The 20,030-nt window shown below is 38.5% G+C and overlaps 1 protein-coding gene across 1 annotated transcript; it reads left to right on the forward strand.

Moving 5' to 3' along the window:
• Nucleotides 1–2,246: 2,246 nt before the first annotated feature.
• On the forward strand, nt 2,247–19,843 carry LOC121313547 (ankyrin repeat and death domain-containing protein 1B-like). Its single transcript, XM_041246226.1, has 15 exons — nt 2,247–2,486; nt 6,455–6,555; nt 7,507–7,605; nt 8,041–8,139; nt 9,513–9,617; nt 9,759–9,863; nt 10,534–10,635; nt 10,971–11,069; nt 12,371–12,469; nt 13,678–13,776; nt 14,068–14,166; nt 15,075–15,170; nt 16,362–16,563; nt 18,511–18,642; nt 19,756–19,843. The coding sequence occupies exons 1-15, from the start codon at nt 2,312–2,314 to the stop codon at nt 19,809–19,811; spliced, it is 1,668 nt and encodes a 555-aa protein (XP_041102160.1). The 5' UTR covers nt 2,247–2,311; the 3' UTR covers nt 19,812–19,843.
• The last annotated feature ends 187 nt before the right edge of the window (nt 19,844–20,030 follow it).

Raw genomic sequence — 20,030 nt, forward strand, 5'->3', positions numbered from 1 at the left:
GGATGACCAGATCCAACCTGTTAGTAATTTAAAACCCTGTTTTGTGCACCTAATTGCAACAACAAGACAACAGGACAGATATATCCCTTGTACCTTAAAGGGTTAACTGGCCAGTAATGGATACACGTGTTGTTCTTTATTGGAGTCATAGCTATCAGAACCCTGATGGAATATTGCCTATGTTTAGCTTTTGTTGATGCACTTACTTAAATCCTATGTTATGCACTGATTATAATAAACTAATTTTTTATTCTGTGAATGGTATAAAGAAGAACTGAAATGTTTGCACCTGTTTTAGTATTGGCTAATTATTTAAATGGTTTTATTATTGTCATAATTCAGGACAGCAGTTTACAGTATTTCAAGAAAGAAATGAAGATGAATACGTAGCTGTATTTTCACATCCATATTAAATTATGATCAAATATCCTCCATATGTCCTGGTGTGTTTTTCTTTCTCTGTAAAAATGATATCATCAAAATATTTATTGTGAATTGTAAACAAAAGGTGGTTTAATAGTATGTTGTACTCTATATAGATTCACTCTGTAGTTTTATATACTCATTGAGAGGCATGGAGGTCCTCAAGCTTGTGTTGATATTGCTGCTCACAGATCAACGCCAATAGCTTCAGATAATTATTAGCAGAGCATTTAGTGGAGTTGTTCAGAATACAAAATGTAATGCATATTCCCTTCAGTGACAGATAATGAATGAGAATTCAGCATAATCCCACTAATATACTTGCCTTATTCATACAAGGATTTTTAGGAAGTGGAGATTTTGGCCTGTAGATGTCCTATTCAGAGTAGTATTATTGACATTTGTTGGGATTCAGACAGCATTAGGGGGTAGGTGAAGTCCTGGTAACTTTTCCATACTTAGTGACTGCACTTGTGTATTTCTTCTGCATGGAGCTCATCCAAGCACAGAACACATAAAAGAACCGAGGCAGAGGTGGGGTGTCATTGCTTCAGTCAACAGTGAGCTGAGTGCATTTCACACTAAGGGGCTTAGTTCAATAAATACACTGTGCCAGACAGGCTGAATAGGCTGGGCTAGCATAGGAGCGGAATATGCATTTCCACAGATCACTAATCTATAGTTTATCTGGTCGGAACAGGTATCTGCTGCCTAGCTAGTCCACATCTAAACTTGCACCATATCAGAATACTGAATTACTGTACCTGAACTTGTAACCATGTAATACAGAGCTGAATGGAAGATTTGAACTAAATTCAAAGCAGACATTTCTCGACAGAATGAACAGAGTTGCAGTGTTTTGCTGCTGTTTTCAGATTAACTCTTTGTCAGAGTTCATATCGATCATCAGCCACTGAAAGCAGGACAAGGCCTGTTTACATCTCAAAGCAATCTTAATTTGAAGAAAACAGCTGCCTGAAAGCCTATTTACTTTAAACTACTTGAAGAACAATGAAAATCAAGTCATCTTTTAAATAACAGAGCTTTATAAATGTCAGGATCCACCAGCGCTGTTTTTTTTTGTTTGTTTTGATTTTACATACAAATGTAAATATTTATAGAATACAAATATATATATAGAATAACGCATTATGTTGCTTCTTACAATTTTTGGAAAATTGAGAAGATTTGGGCTTCTCCACAAAGTTCTACAAATACACCTCAATTCAGTGCTGGCAGACCACCAACTTATTAAGAAAGATTTTAACCTAAAAACAAAAGAAAACAATTTTGTTTCCCCCAGTTGATATTTTACAATTAATTAAAAAAAAGCCCAAACATGCATTCAAAAAGGAGGTCTCTGTTCAGCTTGATTTTGGTTGATTTAGGTACATTTTTCATCCCGACTTCCCAGTTCCTGAACTGTAAAGGTGATGTTGAAAGGCTGTGTGCTTGCCTTGCTATAACTCTGGTCTATTATTAGTGACAGTGAATGACAAAGGCCCTTGTTGAGAGAACCAGTGGCTAGTGATGTCACATAGCACATCCACATGTGTCTCCCTTACATAAATAGGCTTCTGTGCAGAATTGAAATTATTTTCAAATTACAGCATTTAATAAAATACTGTAGCTTAGTGGCTTGTGCGAGTGATTGATGTCTGTGTTCATTGCAGAGATGCACACTTAGAAAATGAAATAATCACTACCAGAGCACTGCAGGGAGAAAAAAAAAAAAAAAACTAGAGGTGAGCTGAAAGGATTATTTGCAAGTTTCTGATGGGTGTGAACACAGTGTCTGTTTACAGAACAGGTTTCACCTCATTTGGTCCAGGAACAAGGGAGGGTACAGCACCTCTATTGTAGCAGTGCTAACAGCCAGCACTCCACCATGGAAGTGGCTTCAACTTTAAGAGACAAAATGAAGAAAATTTCTGATTTAAAAAAGGAAAATCTAAACCCAAAGAACTGGGTGAAAGCTGATAATGTGAAGGTATTGAAAGAGAAGATTCTGCACAATGATAATGAATCAGACTCAGACAAAAGCTTCGACAACAAGGAGATGTGTAAGTAGCAAATGTTATGACTTACAGTATTTGGTTTCTTGTGTAAAAAAACGTGTTGATTTTATATCATTATTGGTTTATTTGGCAGATGCCTTTATCCAAGGCAACTTACAAGTGTTACAAACAATATCTAAATACAGTATAGTCTACAGTTAAATGCATACTACTAAAATACAATATGAGATCGTGACACAGATGTATGTGTGGTGACATCAGGCCAGATGCAGGAACATAAACAGACAAGGCATGCGAAGGTGCGGCAGTGCCAAGTTTATTAAACACAACAATAAAATAAAAGGTTGAACAAAAACAACACTGACAGAGCAAAATAAAATAATAAACAAAAATAACTGCTGGAGCTTCCAGTACTCCTATCAGTTATTTTTACTTTTGTTCCATTTCCGTCTCCTCTCGTCTCTTTCTCACACACCTTTTGGCTTATTTACTTTTCACAAGATTTTATCTTAAATAAACCAACACCCGCTTAGTGTTTGTCAAAGGCAGGACCACATGGCAGCGACATTGACTCACTCACACTGCAGGAATATATTGATCTACGATGACAACGCATGTGGTGTTCAGGGCCGGATTAACTCCGCCGTGGGCCTGGGGATACTAAATGTTGTGGGGCCCACTGTATGTAATTGTTTTACCCGGTTTAAACAAATATCATAATTGTGGCACCAGGGCTATTAACACTTACGTTTCAACTAACATAATGCAGTTCTGTAATTACATTTCAGTGTTAAAACATTAATATAGTTCATTAAAAGTACTTCTTACCTTAGAACAACTGTTACATTAGTTTCTTTCTGCTCTTCATGGCTGAGAAATCTTCAATGATGAATCATTGAAATCCAGCTGACGAAGCAAGTCACATTCAATTGACAATAGTGTCAAGTTATTCAGTCTCATCTGATCCATGCCTGTCCTAAGCTTATATATATATATATATATATATATATATATATATATATATATATTAGCGCCAGTTTTGAAAACGATCGTTCTCCTCCAGCGTTAGTTACTGACAGTGTCAAAAAATCTGTAAAACAATGTCTACATTTGTAAATACAAACTGCAGACTCCAATGTCTTAAAACGTGAAGTAGATTCTTTGCAGATATGTTTTCCTCGTCTTTTGTATGTAACGCCCCTCCCACTCCTGTTAGTGTCTGGAGTACACAACACCTAACTCACTGTAAGCGACGAGGCCTGGGTTCCCAATACTTATTTAAATTATAATTGGTCTGTTAGAAATATATGTGTACTGTTTCTTTAATGCGGTGCCTCCACCTATGTAAGGGACATCTAAATACACGTGCACCCTTTAATAGGAATTATTATCAAATACTAATCCCAGTATCCACTCACACAACACACACCAACAGAAATAAGTAAACAATTTACTCAAATAAATGCGCAGTAATAAGGTATTTTCAATAATAACATAAACACACAATAAACAAAGGCTAGGTATTAAAATAAATAACATACAATCAATATTACAAATAATATATTCACTCTTAAATAATATGCGTTGCTATGCAAAATAACTAAACTCTTGCACTACAGTGGGCCCACACACACATGCACACACGTGTACTCAAGTACCCACGACTAGCAACACCGTTCCGTTTCTTGCTTCCATGTTAAGTTCGTAGAAGGACACAATAAACACAACGACAGCTGATAAATCTTCTTTTCCAACGTGGCCAGAGGTACTCGGGGCTTTCTCCTGGTCACCCCGAGCGCTATCTGGGTCTCGGCAGCAGTTCCAAAAAAAGACTATACCATACAAACAAAAACAACTATACCATAAAATGGTGACTGTCTACAGAAAACGTTTGGTTTACTGAAATATATTAGCCTCTTATACTCTGCTAATAAAGTACAAAATATACCGTTCAGATAATATTTACTATTAAACTCTTCCTTCACTCCCTCACGTTGCGTCTGTTCCTTCGCACTCTCTCGAACCTCCTTTCTCGCTCTCTCGCACAAACCCAATCAAAATGCTAAGTCCCACCCCCAAATTCCACTACCTGTTGGCTGATTTGGTTCAGAGCGGAAACCTGTCAAATAGAACTGTGTTTAGGTGTGGCAAACTAGTAAATGTGATTCTGGTGCATTCTAACTATGTTACAAGAAATACAACATTTTTATTTAAAGGAATAGAGAAATTTGCAGCAGGGCTACATGTAAACTCGCTAGATCGTACCATTTCATCCTCAAAATCCTCCTGTAAGTCATTGCTGTAGATTAACAGATGATTCAGATTGGTCAGAAATCCAAAATTGGCACATAAGTCTTTGTATGCGTCATACCTGTGTTGCAACTCTGCTACAAGTTTGTCAATAACAACGATGAAAACATCCACGCAAAACTTCGCTCGGCCTGTCAGCTTTTACAGTCCGCCTCCCCGAACTCGTCCTGTTGTTTTTTCTTCTTCAGTTCACGGTTCTTTTCTGATTTATACTGTTGAGAAACTTGCGATGTCACTTGTTTAGCTGTTGTTTCAAAGCTGTCAAACTGAGCTCATAGACCAGCCACACTATCCTTTAAAGACCCCATGTCAAGCTTCACAGCCTGAAGTGCATTATTTGTTACTTGAAATCTCTGCAGAACTGTGTTCCAGAGGTTGCAAAAAAACGCGTTTTCCAGCCTTCCCATTTTCATGTAGAGAGATCGAGCATCACTGCGTGTGTTTGGATTCTGATTTGGACCATCAGCTTGCTTTTGGAGAGATTCCTGAATATTGGCATAATTCAGAAAAAAGTGCTTTTGTAGCCTGGGCATGAGCGGACCACCTTGTATCGAACAGAGCTTTCAGTGTCTTAATTTGCTTGTTGTCATTTTGCTCTAATCCTGCAGTAACAATTTACCAGAGAGTTGTTGATTTAGAGCAGAAATTAAATGCAGTTAAATGCCTTCCTTTAACTGTAACTGCTGTGTGTCTTTTGATATAAAAATGACCTAAAAGAGTAAGTAGCGCGGTTCCAAAAAATACAGCGTTGCACGTCCCCACGTGCTGCTACAACTGTTTAAATAACGCACCTGTCACTTTTCTTTTCATTGGTAACATCCTGATAACCTTTTACATTTTATAACCTTTTAAAGTCTGTTTCAAAGCTCTTTTCAAAATGTCCGCTCCAGTACACTGATAGCGTGAGGATTATTGCCCACACTGTGAAACAGGCAACAGCAATAATGATCCATGATATGGTACAGAACAGAAAAGCCAGAGCAGTTCTTATGTTTTTGGTTTTTTTTTTTTTCCTGCAGTGATTTATTGTGAGAACAGATCTCAAACCCCAGTGCACTAGAGCGGACATTTTGAAAAGAGCTTTGAAACAGACTTTAAAGAAGTGTAAAAGGTTGTGAGGATGTTAACAATAAAAAGAAAAATGACAGGTACATTATTTAAACAGTTTAAACGCAACATGTGGGGATGTATAACGTTATAGTTTCAGAACCCCTTACTTACTCTTTGTCTTCTTGTATTTTAATGGAATAACGAGTACCTTGACAGCTAAGTGTATCTTATTAAGAAAAAGAGTAGTTACATACATGATAAGGGTTCTTCAAACACAACAAAACTACTAGAAAATCAAGAACACTGGCAAGAGCATTTCAGCATTACCAGCTTCCCTGTCGGTCTCTCCTAGAACTGGTGGCACAGGCTTCCTCTTCATATAAACCAGACCAGCTCATCCGATCTTATTTTATAACAGTAGTTCTCAGAAAAAAGAGTTGGGCCTGGATAGAGTTGGATGGGAGAACTCCAGGGAGTATCAGGTGTTGAAGGAAGTGACACAGCTCAGTGTTGTTAGGGCGTGCTGTAGGAAATGTAAATCAAGCGTTTCCCCTGCCCCAAGTGATTCATTTTCTTTTAACACTATGACAGAACCATTCTCTTTTTATGAGGGATTCAAACATCAACCACACTTTAAATGTGTCCCATTACAGTATTACAGATTGAGAGGGACTTCATTGAAGCTGCTAGAAGAAATGATGTGCCGACAATGAAAATTCTCGAAAAGAACGTTAACATCAATGCAAGGAACGTTGTAAGTAAATTGTCTAGGAAATATCCAAATTGAGACAAAACTTCTCTCCACTATAGTGACATCCCATATACAAAATACGACAGGACTGTAACAAAGCACGATAGTGTCACTCCATATACAAAATACTACAGGGCTGTAACAAAGCACGATAGTGTCACCCCATATACAAAATACTACAGGACTGTAACAAAGCACGATAGTGTCACCCCATATACAAAATACTACAGGACTGTAACAAAGCACGATAGTGTCACCCCATATACAAAATACTACAGGGCTGTAACAAAGCACGATAGTGTCACCCCATATACAAAATACTACAGGACTGTAACAAAGAACGATAGTGTCACCCCATATGCAAAATACTACAGGACTGTAACAAAGCACAATAGTGTCACCCCATATACAAAATACTACAGGACTGTAACAAAGCACGATAGTGTCATCCCATATACAAAATACTACAGGACTGTAACAAAGCACGATAGTGTCATCCCATATGCAAAATACTACAGGACTGTAACAAAGCACTATAGTGTCTTATAATATACTATTGTATGTGGCATGTTACAGAAAACAACAGTGTTTTTGGACGGTGTTATAGAATTTTTATGTTTTAAAGACATTTTATAAAAAACATTGCGATTTAAATAAGGTTAAAACAGACATACAGTAAACATTGCCACACTCTCTCCTCTTTGTCACCCCGACGTCGCAAATTCAAGGAGCCTAATTATAATGAAAAGAACCAATTAATTTCAGTTTAAGAAAAAAACAGCAGACTTTCATCAGATCAACATGCATGTACCAATGTTCAGAGATGTTGAATATACAAACAAGGAACAATAAGGAAACCCATGATCAGATTCCTCCTCTTGTTAGATTGTAGGTTCTTGATAGACATGTTGATCTTCATCCTTCTTTTCAAGAATCTGAATATTTTATTTTTAGAATGGCCGCACAGCACTCCATTTTGCAGTTGCTGGAAAGCACAAGGAACCTGTGGAGCTCCTGTTAAGAAGGAAAGCTAGAGTGGACATTGCTGACAAGGTACAAGGGCACTAGCAGCTGACCGCTCCTTCATGCCAACTTCATACAACAGCTTTTCTACAATGCTTTTTGTAAGGTGTGTCCCTAGTCTGAATAAGTCCCCAGCTCTGGCTGACCGGGCCACATAAATATCCCACAAAAAAATGAGTTTTTTTAAAAGGATAATGTTGTGTATTTAGTGAAACTCACACACTGATTATTCTGTGCAATGGTACTTTATTGCAACAACTCTTACTCTTAATGAACATATACATTCTTAAAAGTGGTCTACTATACATCGTGCTTTGTTCAACTACTCAAATGACCTCATGGGCTCACTACAAGAACTTATAAAATGTTATTGTCAGCCGCAATGATGACATTTATTGATTTCACCATTGTAATCCTCTAAGAAGCTGTTTAAAACACTTCTTAATTTTGTTTTATTTTTTTCAGCATGGAATAACAGCTCTTCACCTCGCTGCGTGGTTTGGATGTCTGGACATCATGACACTGCTAGTGCAAGCTGGTGCAGAACAGAAAGCTTTAAACTTAGTAAGAGTTTGCTTTGCACTAACATATTTATATAGTATGTGACTGAAGTCAGGGAGCCCAAATGCCTGCCGTATTGGTGTGTGTTGCTAAGATCAAGAGGAGGCCAAATGTTTGAATATTTTGGTTGATGGTTCAACCACATAAATTTTCAGAAAGAATGTATAAGTGGCAAACCTACAACGCACTAATGATGTTTATCCCTAAAAACAGGACCCAAAACTCCCCATAATACAGTGAAATTCAATAGACTGTCCTCACTTTCCAGCTAGAGATGCCTGGTGTCGACCACTGCTGGACTCCTGCAATATGTTCAAGCTTAAACCAATTAAACATAACAATGTACAGTCTCTGCTTTCAATGTCATGTTCTAATTTGTTTGTTAAATGATAAAAGATTTTAACAAAAAAATCTAAAGTTGCAGTGTTAATTAAGGTCTCCACACACCTGACGTGATGTGATTTGTCCTGTGATAAAACTGTACTTTCACTGCAACACTACCTTTTACACCACTGGTGACAGGCATGCGCAGTGTGATAACCGACTCTCCTCTGTTTGCATTATCAGCTGGAAAAATCTCACGTATGATAGTCCTGTTATACAGCCAATAACAATGAAGAATAAATAATATCTTTCAGAATACTTACTTCAGTAAAGCTACACAAATCACACACACCAGCTATATCCAGTTCCCTGGAAATGGACTGCCAGCTGTTCTCCCTTATTGATGTGTCTAGAATTGCTGTGTCCTTTATTGTACAGGTCCGGGTATTTTGATACCGCCGTTGTTACTGAAGGTGTGCAAGGGAAGCTGCTCCTCATTGGTCAGTTCCCTGGTTGTTGACTTGAATACAGACAATATTTACTCTAGGTTTTTAAAATAATAATGCACTGAGTCAGGGCAATTTGAAATACTGTCAGATATTATTTGCAAATTTCATTTGACACAACCGCCAGGAAAGGTTCCAAGTATTGACATAACCCTGCTAAATTAGTAACAGAATCCATTGAATATTTTGTTGATGTTAGTACTCTGTCCACAGCAGACCAGTTCATATGTATTCGTCATAATGCATTAGTAGCCATAGTCATAGTAAAAACTAAATGTCTTTTTTACTCTCTTAACAGAAACACGTACATGTATTAAAAGCCTGCTATGAGCCCATGCTTCACCAGCAACACTACAATTCATTCCTCCACAGTTCAACACAGTCTTTTTATTATTTTCAATATATATTAGAATTATGCTATTGACTCTGACCCCAGCCCTCATATGCTGTACACCAGTTCAATAGCAATCGATAGACATCTGCTCAGTACGTTCTTCATTCAGCCCTTCTGAAGATATAAATCATATTGTGCTTTCTCTCTTGAAGGACGGGATGAATATCATGCACTGCGCCGCTCTGAATGACAACACTGATATTGTGAAATACATTATTGATGACTTGCAGATGAAGCAGCTGGATAAACCTGACAAGGTAAAGAATGTGGAGATATGAGTCCAAGTATCCATCAATAAAATACAGTAGCTGACTGAACACGCTGGTGGTTCAGGTCCTCACTATTCCTCCTGGCTAAATGGATGTCCTGTACATACAAGCTCTTGCTTACTGTTCTAGTCAAACAAGAAGCCCTTTCACCTGGCTGCTGAGCATGGCTGTCTGGAAATGGTGGAGATGATGATGGGAGAAGAATACAAGCTGTCCACCAAGGAGAAAGACCAGGTCATTAAACTCAATCATTGTACTCTACAGTCTGTAATGGCATTGCATTAATAGTTCAGTCAGAACTAACATACACGAATTCAAGGAGTAGTAGGAATATTTGTTGTGTTCTAAGTTATCAATGTTGTGACAGAACCTAACCTGATATGAGATACTGTACAATACCATTATACAATGTTACATTCAGAGAGTGTTCATAAAATAAAGTACAGGCTAATGAACACAGCTCACCCATCTGTAACAATCCATCTGAAATTAACATGCCACAGGCAGCAGGATCCACAAATGTGGGAAACAGACCCCGAGACACTAGGTGTGTAATCTGCAAGCTTCAAAGAAGTGCAAAAACAGACCCTCTTCATTCTTCATTAATTAGCCTGCTGCAAAGCAATTGTGATCCGTCATTGAGGTGTCTAGCTGCAGGTGATTGGATCTCTGTTGCAGACAGTCAGTCTCACTGGTGTGTTCAATGTGGTAGGGGCTCAAACCTTTGATTTTCTGGAATTTTACACTGTGGTACAACTTTTCAAAATAGACTCAAAAATCAAGTTCTAAAAACATACGATGTGGGAAATAGGAATGATGAGGTGCCCTTTTCACACAAGTCGAGGACAATAATACAGGCACTGGACTGGACTGTGCGTATGTATATTTTTTGTATTTATTTCAGGATGATAATACTGCATTACATCTTGCGGCTAAAAATGGGCATATAGAAGTTATAAAGCTGCTGCTTGACAGCTTTGAGGAGGAGAGAAATACAGTAAATGAGGTATGTGAATTTGTACAGTTGTTCAATATTTACAGTAACCAGATGAATATGTACTTGAAGTTTGTAAATCCATATTCATCACATTCAGCTGCATTCAGTGTTATGTAGGGCCAAATAAATAAATACAAATAAAATCATGATAAATGTGACTTCTGTTTCTAAAAAACAAAACTCTCACAACGTAGCAAATGACCTACATTTTTGTAGTTATAAAGCACATTATTAAAAGGGTAAAAAGCCACCATCCGTTTTCTTACTCCGCATCTTTCAGTTTCTGAACATGTTTCCACTCTTGTTGTCTTTGGCCTGTTCCCCTCGTGTACAACACCATGCAGGCTGGCAAGACTGCACTGTATTTGGCTTCTGAAGGAGGGTATTATGAATGCGTGGAAGTCTTGCTGGAAGCGGGATGTGATGTCAACATTGTGACAAAGGTAAGTGTAAACGTCAGTCATTTTTGGGGGCGTTTGCGATCATGCCAAGTGGTTCTAGGTTTTGGTTATCTAATATTGACTTGTTATTATTTGTCTCTACATTTGGCTTTGAGCTGCTCTGAGCTTCTCTGGAGCCTCCTAACTAAGTGCTGGGACTGCACAGCCCCGCCCACTAGACACGGTTCAAACCTGATTGCAATGGAAAGAGGAAAGCTGTTCAGACCTGGGCTCTGCAGATAAGCTAAAAGTCAGATAAAGGCTGATTTAGAGAAGGAGGACAGTCACTCAGTGTGGGAGCAGCAGCAACCAGAGCCACTCTGAGTGATTGCAGACACCTGAACTAGTAGAAGAGTGTAAACATGAATCCACTCAATGACAGCTGAAGTTACTTTATAGTGACAGGACGTGAGAACGACTGTAGTAGTGGCTAGAGGTCAAGCAGGGAGGATGAGGGTCTCCACCAGTCTATCACATTGGGAGTGTCTAAATTCACTGGTCTTGAACACCTGCAGGTGGCGCTTCTAATCTCGGTTGAGAATGATCAGGAAATATAATACGTAATGGTTATTTTATTTTATACGTTCTTCCTTATCTGTTTTCATTAGATTATAAAATGATAAATATAAAATCACTATTCTGCTTATTTTTAATCCCTAAATCACTGGTTTAAGCCAGGCATCGCGAGGGTGTTTCAGACTCAGTGGTTTCGTCACACTGCTGAACTTGACAATGCACCCATTCTTTCAGAGACTCAGTAGGACCATTACAGTTAGGGGTGCCACCTCTGAGGTACAAAAGAACAGGATCGCCGAATAGAAGGGGAGCTGTTCAAAGTATAAACTCCCTTTAGAAATCCCTGTTCATCCAATAGGAAACATTGACAAAATTACTACTATAGAACTGACAACCCATTCATACTGTGAGTCAGTTGCAGTAATATTGTATCCTGATGTATCTAATTTATAGTACTGGCATTTAGCGTCCTGGGAAGGCGTATTGAATTTCCGGGACACCTTCCTCAAGGGAAAACAGGGACAGGTGGAAACCCGATCCCGATTTGTATTTGTATTTAGAACAGAAACACAAAGAAACAAGTGAGCTAAATATTGAATCACTTACAGACGCATGCACGCACGCAAGCACATTGTTTTGTGCTCCAACAACAAGTAACTAAAATGGGAAAGAAAATCCTAAATAATATTTACAGTCATGTTCTGAACAATGTCACCCAATGGCTGTTCCTGATGAAAATGAATCTTAAATTCTAAATATTAAACTGCCTGGTTATTTGTTTTCTCCAGAATGGCAACAATGTGTTACATGGAGTGTCAGAAAGTGGCCATGCTTCCTTAGTGAAACTTCTAATTGATAACAGAGCTGACATGAACAGTCTGAATGATGTGAGTATGTCTAAAATTAATTTTCCTGCTACAGACAGAAAAAGTATTTGTCTGGTGTACAGGGATTTGTATTGGAACGTCATCCCTCCAACTTGTAAGTCAGTGTAGAACAGTTCCTATTTTAACATTTCAACTGACCATTGATGTTGCGATCAGGAAACTTAACTTGTATCCATTTACCTGTTCACATTGAAAGTATTGCAGAAACCCCTTTTTATTCATACATAACAGGTAAACCAACTAGGAACATTCCTTTTTCCTTAACTTTTACTTGGGAATGTTCTCCAGAAAACTAGCATTGCTGCAGGAGATTTGTTTTTTTCTGCAGGCGAACGCTTCTGAGTCAGTGTTGAGAATGCATCGCCCAGTTCACTCCTGAGTCAGTGTTGAGAATGCATCTCCCAGTTCACTCCTGAGTCAGTCTTGAGGAATGCATCTCCCAGTTCACTCCTGAGTCAGTGTTGAGAATGCATCGCCCAGTTCACTCCTGAGTCAGTGTTGAGGAATGCATCGCCCAGTTCACTCCTGAGTCAGTGTTGAGAATGCATCGCCCAGTTCACTCCTGAGTCAGTGTTGAGGAATGCATCGCCCAGTTCACTCCTGAGTCAGTGTTGAGAATGCATCGCCCAGTTCACTCCTGAGTCAGTCTTGAGGAATGCATCTCCCAGTTCACTCCTGAGTCAGTGTTGAGAATGCATCGCCCAGTTCACTCCTGAGTCAGTCTTGAGGAATGCATCTCCCAGTTCACTCCTGAGTCAGTGTTGAGAATGCATCGCCCAGTTCACTCCTGAGTCAGTCTTGAGGAATGCATCTCCCAGTTCACTCCTGAGTCAGTGTTGAGAATGCATCTCCCAGTTCACTCCTGAGTCAGTCTTGAGGAATGCATCTCCCAGTTCACTCCTGAGTCAGTGTTGAGAATGCATCGCCCAGTTCACTCCTGAGTCAGTCTTGAGGAATACATCGCCCAGTTCACTCATGATCAATGATGTTTGGTTACAAATTTCAAAAGATGAGTGGATAATGATAGTTAGGATAGATTATGTCATTTTATATTAAAAGACTAATATTTAGTTGTTAGGTTTATTTTTTATAGTGGACGATTCTCCCAAGTTTAACAAATATATAGGCCTGCATTCTGATCTCCAGGGCAGTGGGGGGTGGGGTATAATTTTACTCACTTTAATTCTTCTGTCTGATTTCCTTTCCAGCAAAAATTGGCACCGATTCACTTGGCAGCTGCCAATTGCCACATCCCTGTCATACACACCTTCATAGAGTCTGGGTGTGATATTAATATTACTGATAGTGTAAGTATCAGTGAGATCAGGACAAAAGCTGCTTATTGCCAAAACTGGTAAGACATCCACCTTTGGGCTGGCTTCACAGACCCTGAATATCAATAATCTTGGACTGCCTTACCTAATCAGATGTCAAATTAGATTAACAGGTTCTGTGAAACCAGCTGTTTGAATATAATATTCTAATGCAATAAATAACATAGCTGCTGGTTTATTCTTTATTTTATACTTACAATCCAATTGCTTTTTTGTAATGATTATAAAATCAAAAATGCATAAAAATGAACTTTGTTTTCTCAGAGGAATCAAACTGCTCTGCACATTGCTGCAGAGCTCGGGAAAGCAGACATTGTGGGAATGATACTGAAAGCTGGTGCAGATCTTTCTATCCAAGACAAGGGGGGGGGGGGGGGGGGGGGGGCAGCTGGGGGTTTAGTCTGGACGGTTGTGAGATCACCTTGGAAGAAATAAATGAAGACCGACACGGCATTATTCACAGAAGACAGCATTTGTTTGTGATCCTGTATGGTTAAATGTCCTTCCCACTTATTACGCTTTGCACCTGATAAATCTAAACTGGCACACACAGCAAAATAATTCTTCAGCTTCAATTACCGTTTCCTCTGTCTCTAATTCGATAATTCATTACTGCACAAAGGGTAGCGGGCGGCTAGAAAAATAGGAAAAATTGAATTGAATTGCAGATTTTTTATAACAGATGTTTTTTGAAGCTAGGGGGGCTGTGTTTCCACCTTCATTATTGGAACGTCTAGAGGTAACTATAACTAATAATATTTAAGACCAGCCATTCTATAAAGTCATTTATACTTTTTATATTTGTTACACTTACAATTTTACTGGGTAAGCACCGATTTCTCATTTTTTCCTGCCTTCTAGAGCCTTTGATCAAACATCACATTTTTCACATACGAGTTACTGGCATTCTATTCATCAGCATGAGATTTCTTGAGATATCATGTTATTTCTTTCAGTCACCTGTAAATGAATGGCTGGTTTAAAGCCTGATTCATAGCTAAGATATGACCCAGCACAGAGTTCTGTTATAAGTTTGGCAATTTCCTTACAATATTCAGAAAAAAAAAGAAAAATTCTTTTTGTTAATGACTAACTTACACAAACACAGTTTTTTTTTTTTTTTTTTTTTTTTTTTTTTTTTTTTTTTTTTAATCATTTTAACAGAGTTGTTGTTTTTGAATTGGTGTTGGGCTGTTTATTTTCTGACAGCAGTTTGGCCCAGCTTGGTTTGGCCCAGCTTGGTCTGATTTTTCTCACTTTGGTTTTCATAGCAAGGTAAGACTGCATTGGCTGTGGCAGGAAGAGGAAACTACGTGAATATTGTTGACATGATCATCAAAGCAGAAAGATACTTTAAATGGAAGAAGGTAAATCAACTTTAAGCAGGGATTTTTACAAGAAGTAAAGAAAATGACGGTTTCACCTGTTGAAATAGTGGTACTGAGATGTCTGATCCATTGTATAATGTACTATATTTCAACACATACATTAAAGGGTACATAAGGACCTTTTTATTTTATTGTGTTACATGTTCCCATGTGTTACTACAACTGTTTACATAAGGTGTGTGTGTGTTTTTTTTTTTTTTAACATTTTGACCACTTTTTTAAACTTTTAAATTGCATTCCCTGCCTCAAGATGGCTTCCCATGTACCTGCATGAACCTCTCGGAACCCATCATCCTCTTGCTCACAAATGTAACTCAGATGGATTTACCAGTAAGCAGGAGGATGATGGGATATGTAGTTCTGACTGAGAGGTCCACGTGGGTCCATTTTTAAAAAAATACACACACCTTATGTAAAAAGTTGTAGCAACTCATGGGAACATGTAACATAATAAAATAAAAGGTCCTTATGTACCCTTTAAAGTCTTGTCTTAAAGTTCTATTGATACCCATTCTATTAAATACAGAGATGGATTTAAAGTTCTAATGTTAGTACCACTTTGAAATGCTGCTGTGAAAAAAAAAAATCATTGACAGCAGAAACATGGGAGTGATGGACTACAAGACTATACAGCCCTGTAGCTGAAATTGATATGTTTGACTGCATTGACTGCTCAGTATGGCCACTACTGGTCTCCGAGGGTTCCATCCATCATAATATTAAAATCAGCAGATTTAACATTTTCACATGGATCACAAGTCATCAGATTACATCCTTTCAAACTGGTTAGGAATCCTTCATTTTGGTTAGTATTGCCGACTGATTTTTTTTAACAACCTTGTAATTCAGACTGTATAACTAATTAAAAATGAATAAGAGCCTTCAGAGCAGAATTTATCGTCAATGGCTGAAATATTTTCTTAATGCTACTGCCCTGTAACTTTTCTCTGTGAATAAGTTTCACTGTCAAGTGTATGAAAATAATGGCGCTTTAATGAGCAAGATGACTCATATGGAATTTTGTGTTGGTCTTCAGCACTTTGGAAAGATCAGTCAATGTGCCTTAATGTGATAAGCGTTTCGTTCCACATAACTTAATATGAATCTAAACTGGGCATCGTTTGTCAAAATGAATCGGCAGAAAATAACTAGATTTGAATATCCTTCCAGGCAAATGCAGAGTCTAATGAAACCCTTCAAATTGAGTCGACCCTGACATTTAAACTGGACCACAGGACAGAGAACAAGCAGATGCGCAGTGTGGCCTGGGACCTGGCCTACAACCAATTCAAGCCTCAAGACTGGAAGAGACTGGCATACCACTGGCAGTTTACAGACTCGCAGATCGCAGCAATCGAGGAACAGTGGACAGGTGGGATCTGCATATCCAGCACACTGCCAAAAATATTATTGAACAGGAAGGCTTTCAAAGAACTGCATTCAATGAACCGAAACAAGTGATAAACCGCAAGAGTTTCATACAGAACAGTATACACACATTTGGAATTGATCTGGTCACCCACATTTAAGGAAATGCACAGGTTTACTAATAGTTTGTAAATTAAGTAAGACTGTGTTTTTAAGTGCAGTGTACAAGGAGACAGACATTCCAAATTCGACATAAACAACGAGGCAAACCTGGTCTTTTATTAGAATTAGGAATATTTCGCTACAATTAAGCACAATCACTATTATATACTGAGCATCAAAAGAAACTTATGACTTATATTTGAGTATCAAAAGAAATGTATCACTTATATTTGAGCATTAAAAGAACCATCATTTACATTTGGATAAAATTCAAAAGATGTGATCGAAAAATGACAAACTCTGTTTTAGAGCAGGTGCAGTGACTTTTTATTGTATTGACATCACAAAGATGCTGCAAAATGATCTGTCTATCTTGGGGAGGTGTTGTGACTCTTGGTCTCCCAGTTCGTGGCCTGTCATTGACAGAGTGTGTCTGGTTATACCGTCTCGTCAGGTTTGAAATTGCTGGCTGTGAGCATCCAAGACGGCGAGCCACAGTATGCTGCCCTAGGCCAGCCTCCAACATGTCGATTGCACAAAGGCGCTGCTCTTTTGACAGACATGGCATATTGTTTTTTTGCTGTGATTTTCTTATTGCTTTTATTCAAGCTTGCAATTCAACAGCTGAAATCACTCCATATCCAGTGTCCAATCAACTGTCTCACTAATTAGGTGATTAAGTGCATATGCTTCAGTCAGTCACTCAAGTGTGTCATGTTCAAGGATGAAATATTGCGTGATTAAAAAGAAACCAAAAGCATTTTGTCAATGTCCATCATTTATAGACCTTATTTTTTCCCAAAAATAAATGTGTTATAATAGTGATACGTTTCTTCTGATGCTCAGTATACACTATGACTTTATAGGAAATGACCTTAAAATGGGTTCTGTTCCTTTTCCTTTGCTTTTAATTCCAGGATACTTCTAGAACACATCTAGACATGTTATTTTCTCAAATTGTTTCACTGGTTGCCATAGTAATGTAGTTTTGTTTCATATGCTACTGAAATCAAAAGTATATCAGTAGTGCATTGTAACAATCTACTGATTGGTTAGAAAGGTTGTGATAGTGTATGATTATGGGTGGAAAATGCTTAAATTAGTTCAAGGAGGCAGTTAAGTTCAAGAAAATTTCCCCCACTAACCCATCCTGCAGTAAGCTATGTATCACAACTTAAATTAGAATTTACCTTAGACAAATTACTGGGCCAGTAAATTGGTTTGAACCCATTGCTACTGGAAATGTAACAAAGCAATCTGCAGTTTCACTGCTGATGGCAGTGTTGTTGTATATTTTGGGGATCTGATGCATCTTGGACTCCCAGATCCCACTCAAAGGATGCCGATGTGATGACACATGTGCATGCCAAGCACACTCAAGGAGCTAAGCCCTGATGTTAGCACTGCATACAGCAATCCTGCTGCCGGTACAACATATGCAGTACAGGTCTCTTGCAAGGTCTTCCCACTGTGATCATAATGCATTCTCCATCTGGAACTGCATGTTTGATACCAGTGCCTTGCTTTAATATGAAGATTAAAGAAAGATACACACAGCAGTTTTGACTGTGTTACTAAGAATTTGCAGAACAAGCTATAAGGTGACCCTCCGTCTAGATTAAAACCGTAAAAAACAGTACTGTAAGTCAAACTGATAAACATTTCATACAAACTGATGTTTATACATTTTTGCTCCTGACTATGGAGTAGCGGAATAGCTTTTCCTCCTACTGTGTTAGTAATGTGAAGCTTTGCTAGCTTGAATAATGAGACAATGTCTTAATTTTAGGTCCAAAGAGTTACCACGAACACGGAAACAGGATGCTGCTTATCTGGTTACATGGAGCCTTGGTTGCAACTGAAAACCCTGGGAAAGTTTTATATGAAAGTTTGATCTCAATAGGATGTAAAAGCATGGCTGGTGAGTCTCATTCCAGAATTACTCTTACACAAAAAATACCACTTGCATATCGTTTTAATACCAACATATTGCAATTAAATCATGCACCATCTCTGTGGACCTCTCTCTCTCAAAGGATATCAGGGATGCCCTAACTGAATATATCTTGTTTTATCAATAGGTAGTAATACAGGAAACCCTTTGGTGGAAAATGAATGCCAGTAAAAGGTGCAGCGCTGTCACTGAAGTCCTTTGTTTTTACACAGACACAGACCATGTAGCACTGGCCGTGTCAATGTGAGCATCCCTGCATTCCCCCGCTAGCATGCCCTGACTGGATGTGGGTGCAGAAGTGAAATCTTAATTTTATTATGTGCAAGTCATAAAACCAACAACTGCTTTAAAAATAACATAAAGGTGTTTTCAGAAAGAAGACATCCACTTAGTTATAAAAATAACAGTTTATTGGTTGTGAAAGATATGCCTGATGGCACATGAACAACTGGCAAACAGTTATGCCCGACATGAACATGATAACCAACAGATACATAATACATTCACATTACAAATGGCCCATGACCTTATCCATTGGCGCTCGATAGCCGCCCCTATGCTGGCCGAGCTAGATGAATGCAATACAGTGATTAAGAATGGCTCGGTCCCCAGGCAGGACAAGTGGCACCTGGGGCCACCTTCCCCCTAGACAAGGCACGCTGCAGGGTGGAGGCAGGGAGGAGGACCAAACAAAGAAACGACAGGGGTTTGTGGGCAGAGATACCTATTTAACTGGCTGAACTGGTAACATATGAGATTGATGGATGGAGTCTTCTTTCGGAAAGACAAGTTTCCAATTCTGCAAATGCTTGACCACATCGGGTGTAAAAGAATGTTTCATAGCTTGTCTCACACTTCCAGACCACTAGGTGCGGTTACATCATCACTCAATGGGTTTCCTGTGCTATGGTACAAGTCTTTATTTAAAAAAAAAAAAAAAACACACAAAAAAAAACCTTGTTATACTGTCATCCCTCACTCTAGTGCCAGTTTGGCCCCGGTCCTATTCCTGGAATTAAAACTAGGGAGCACTGTATATAATAATCTGCTTTGATATTTCTATTTATTTTTGTTCCACAGAGAAAACCAGAATTGACACTAATGGTAACAATTCAAAGAAATGCACAATTTCTTGATGTGCCTCTGAAGAAGCTTAAAGACTATGCAGAAGACTACCCTTTTTTTAAGCAGTAATAAGTTTTTTAATTGAAAGCAAAAGAAATAAGCAGAGCTGTAGCTCCTGGAGCTGCCCAGACCCTGCTGTCACACCGAGGTTTTTGAAGATATTTCTGCCACCCCACCTTTGAATGTAAAAAAGGAAACTAAACTGCAAACAGGTAACATTCTGCAAATAT

The sequence above is a fragment of the Polyodon spathula genome, chromosome 1 (genome assembly GCF_017654505.1).
Source record: "Polyodon spathula isolate WHYD16114869_AA chromosome 1, ASM1765450v1, whole genome shotgun sequence".
NCBI classification, from domain to species: Eukaryota; Metazoa; Chordata; class Actinopteri; order Acipenseriformes; family Polyodontidae; genus Polyodon; species Polyodon spathula.

Excerpts from the sequence above, each read along its gene's own strand:
- LOC121313547 (XM_041246226.1), top strand. The coding sequence starts at position 2,312 with ATGGAAGTGGCTTCAACTTTAAGAGACAAAATGAAGAAAATTTCTGAT. Across the intron at positions 6,556-7,506 it reads ACATCAATGCAAGGAACGTT|AATGGCCGCACAGCACTCCA; the intron begins GTAAGTAAATTG and ends TTTTATTTTTAG. Across the intron at positions 15,171-16,361 it reads GATACTTTAAATGGAAGAAG|GCAAATGCAGAGTCTAATGA; the intron begins GTAAATCAACTT and ends ATATCCTTCCAG.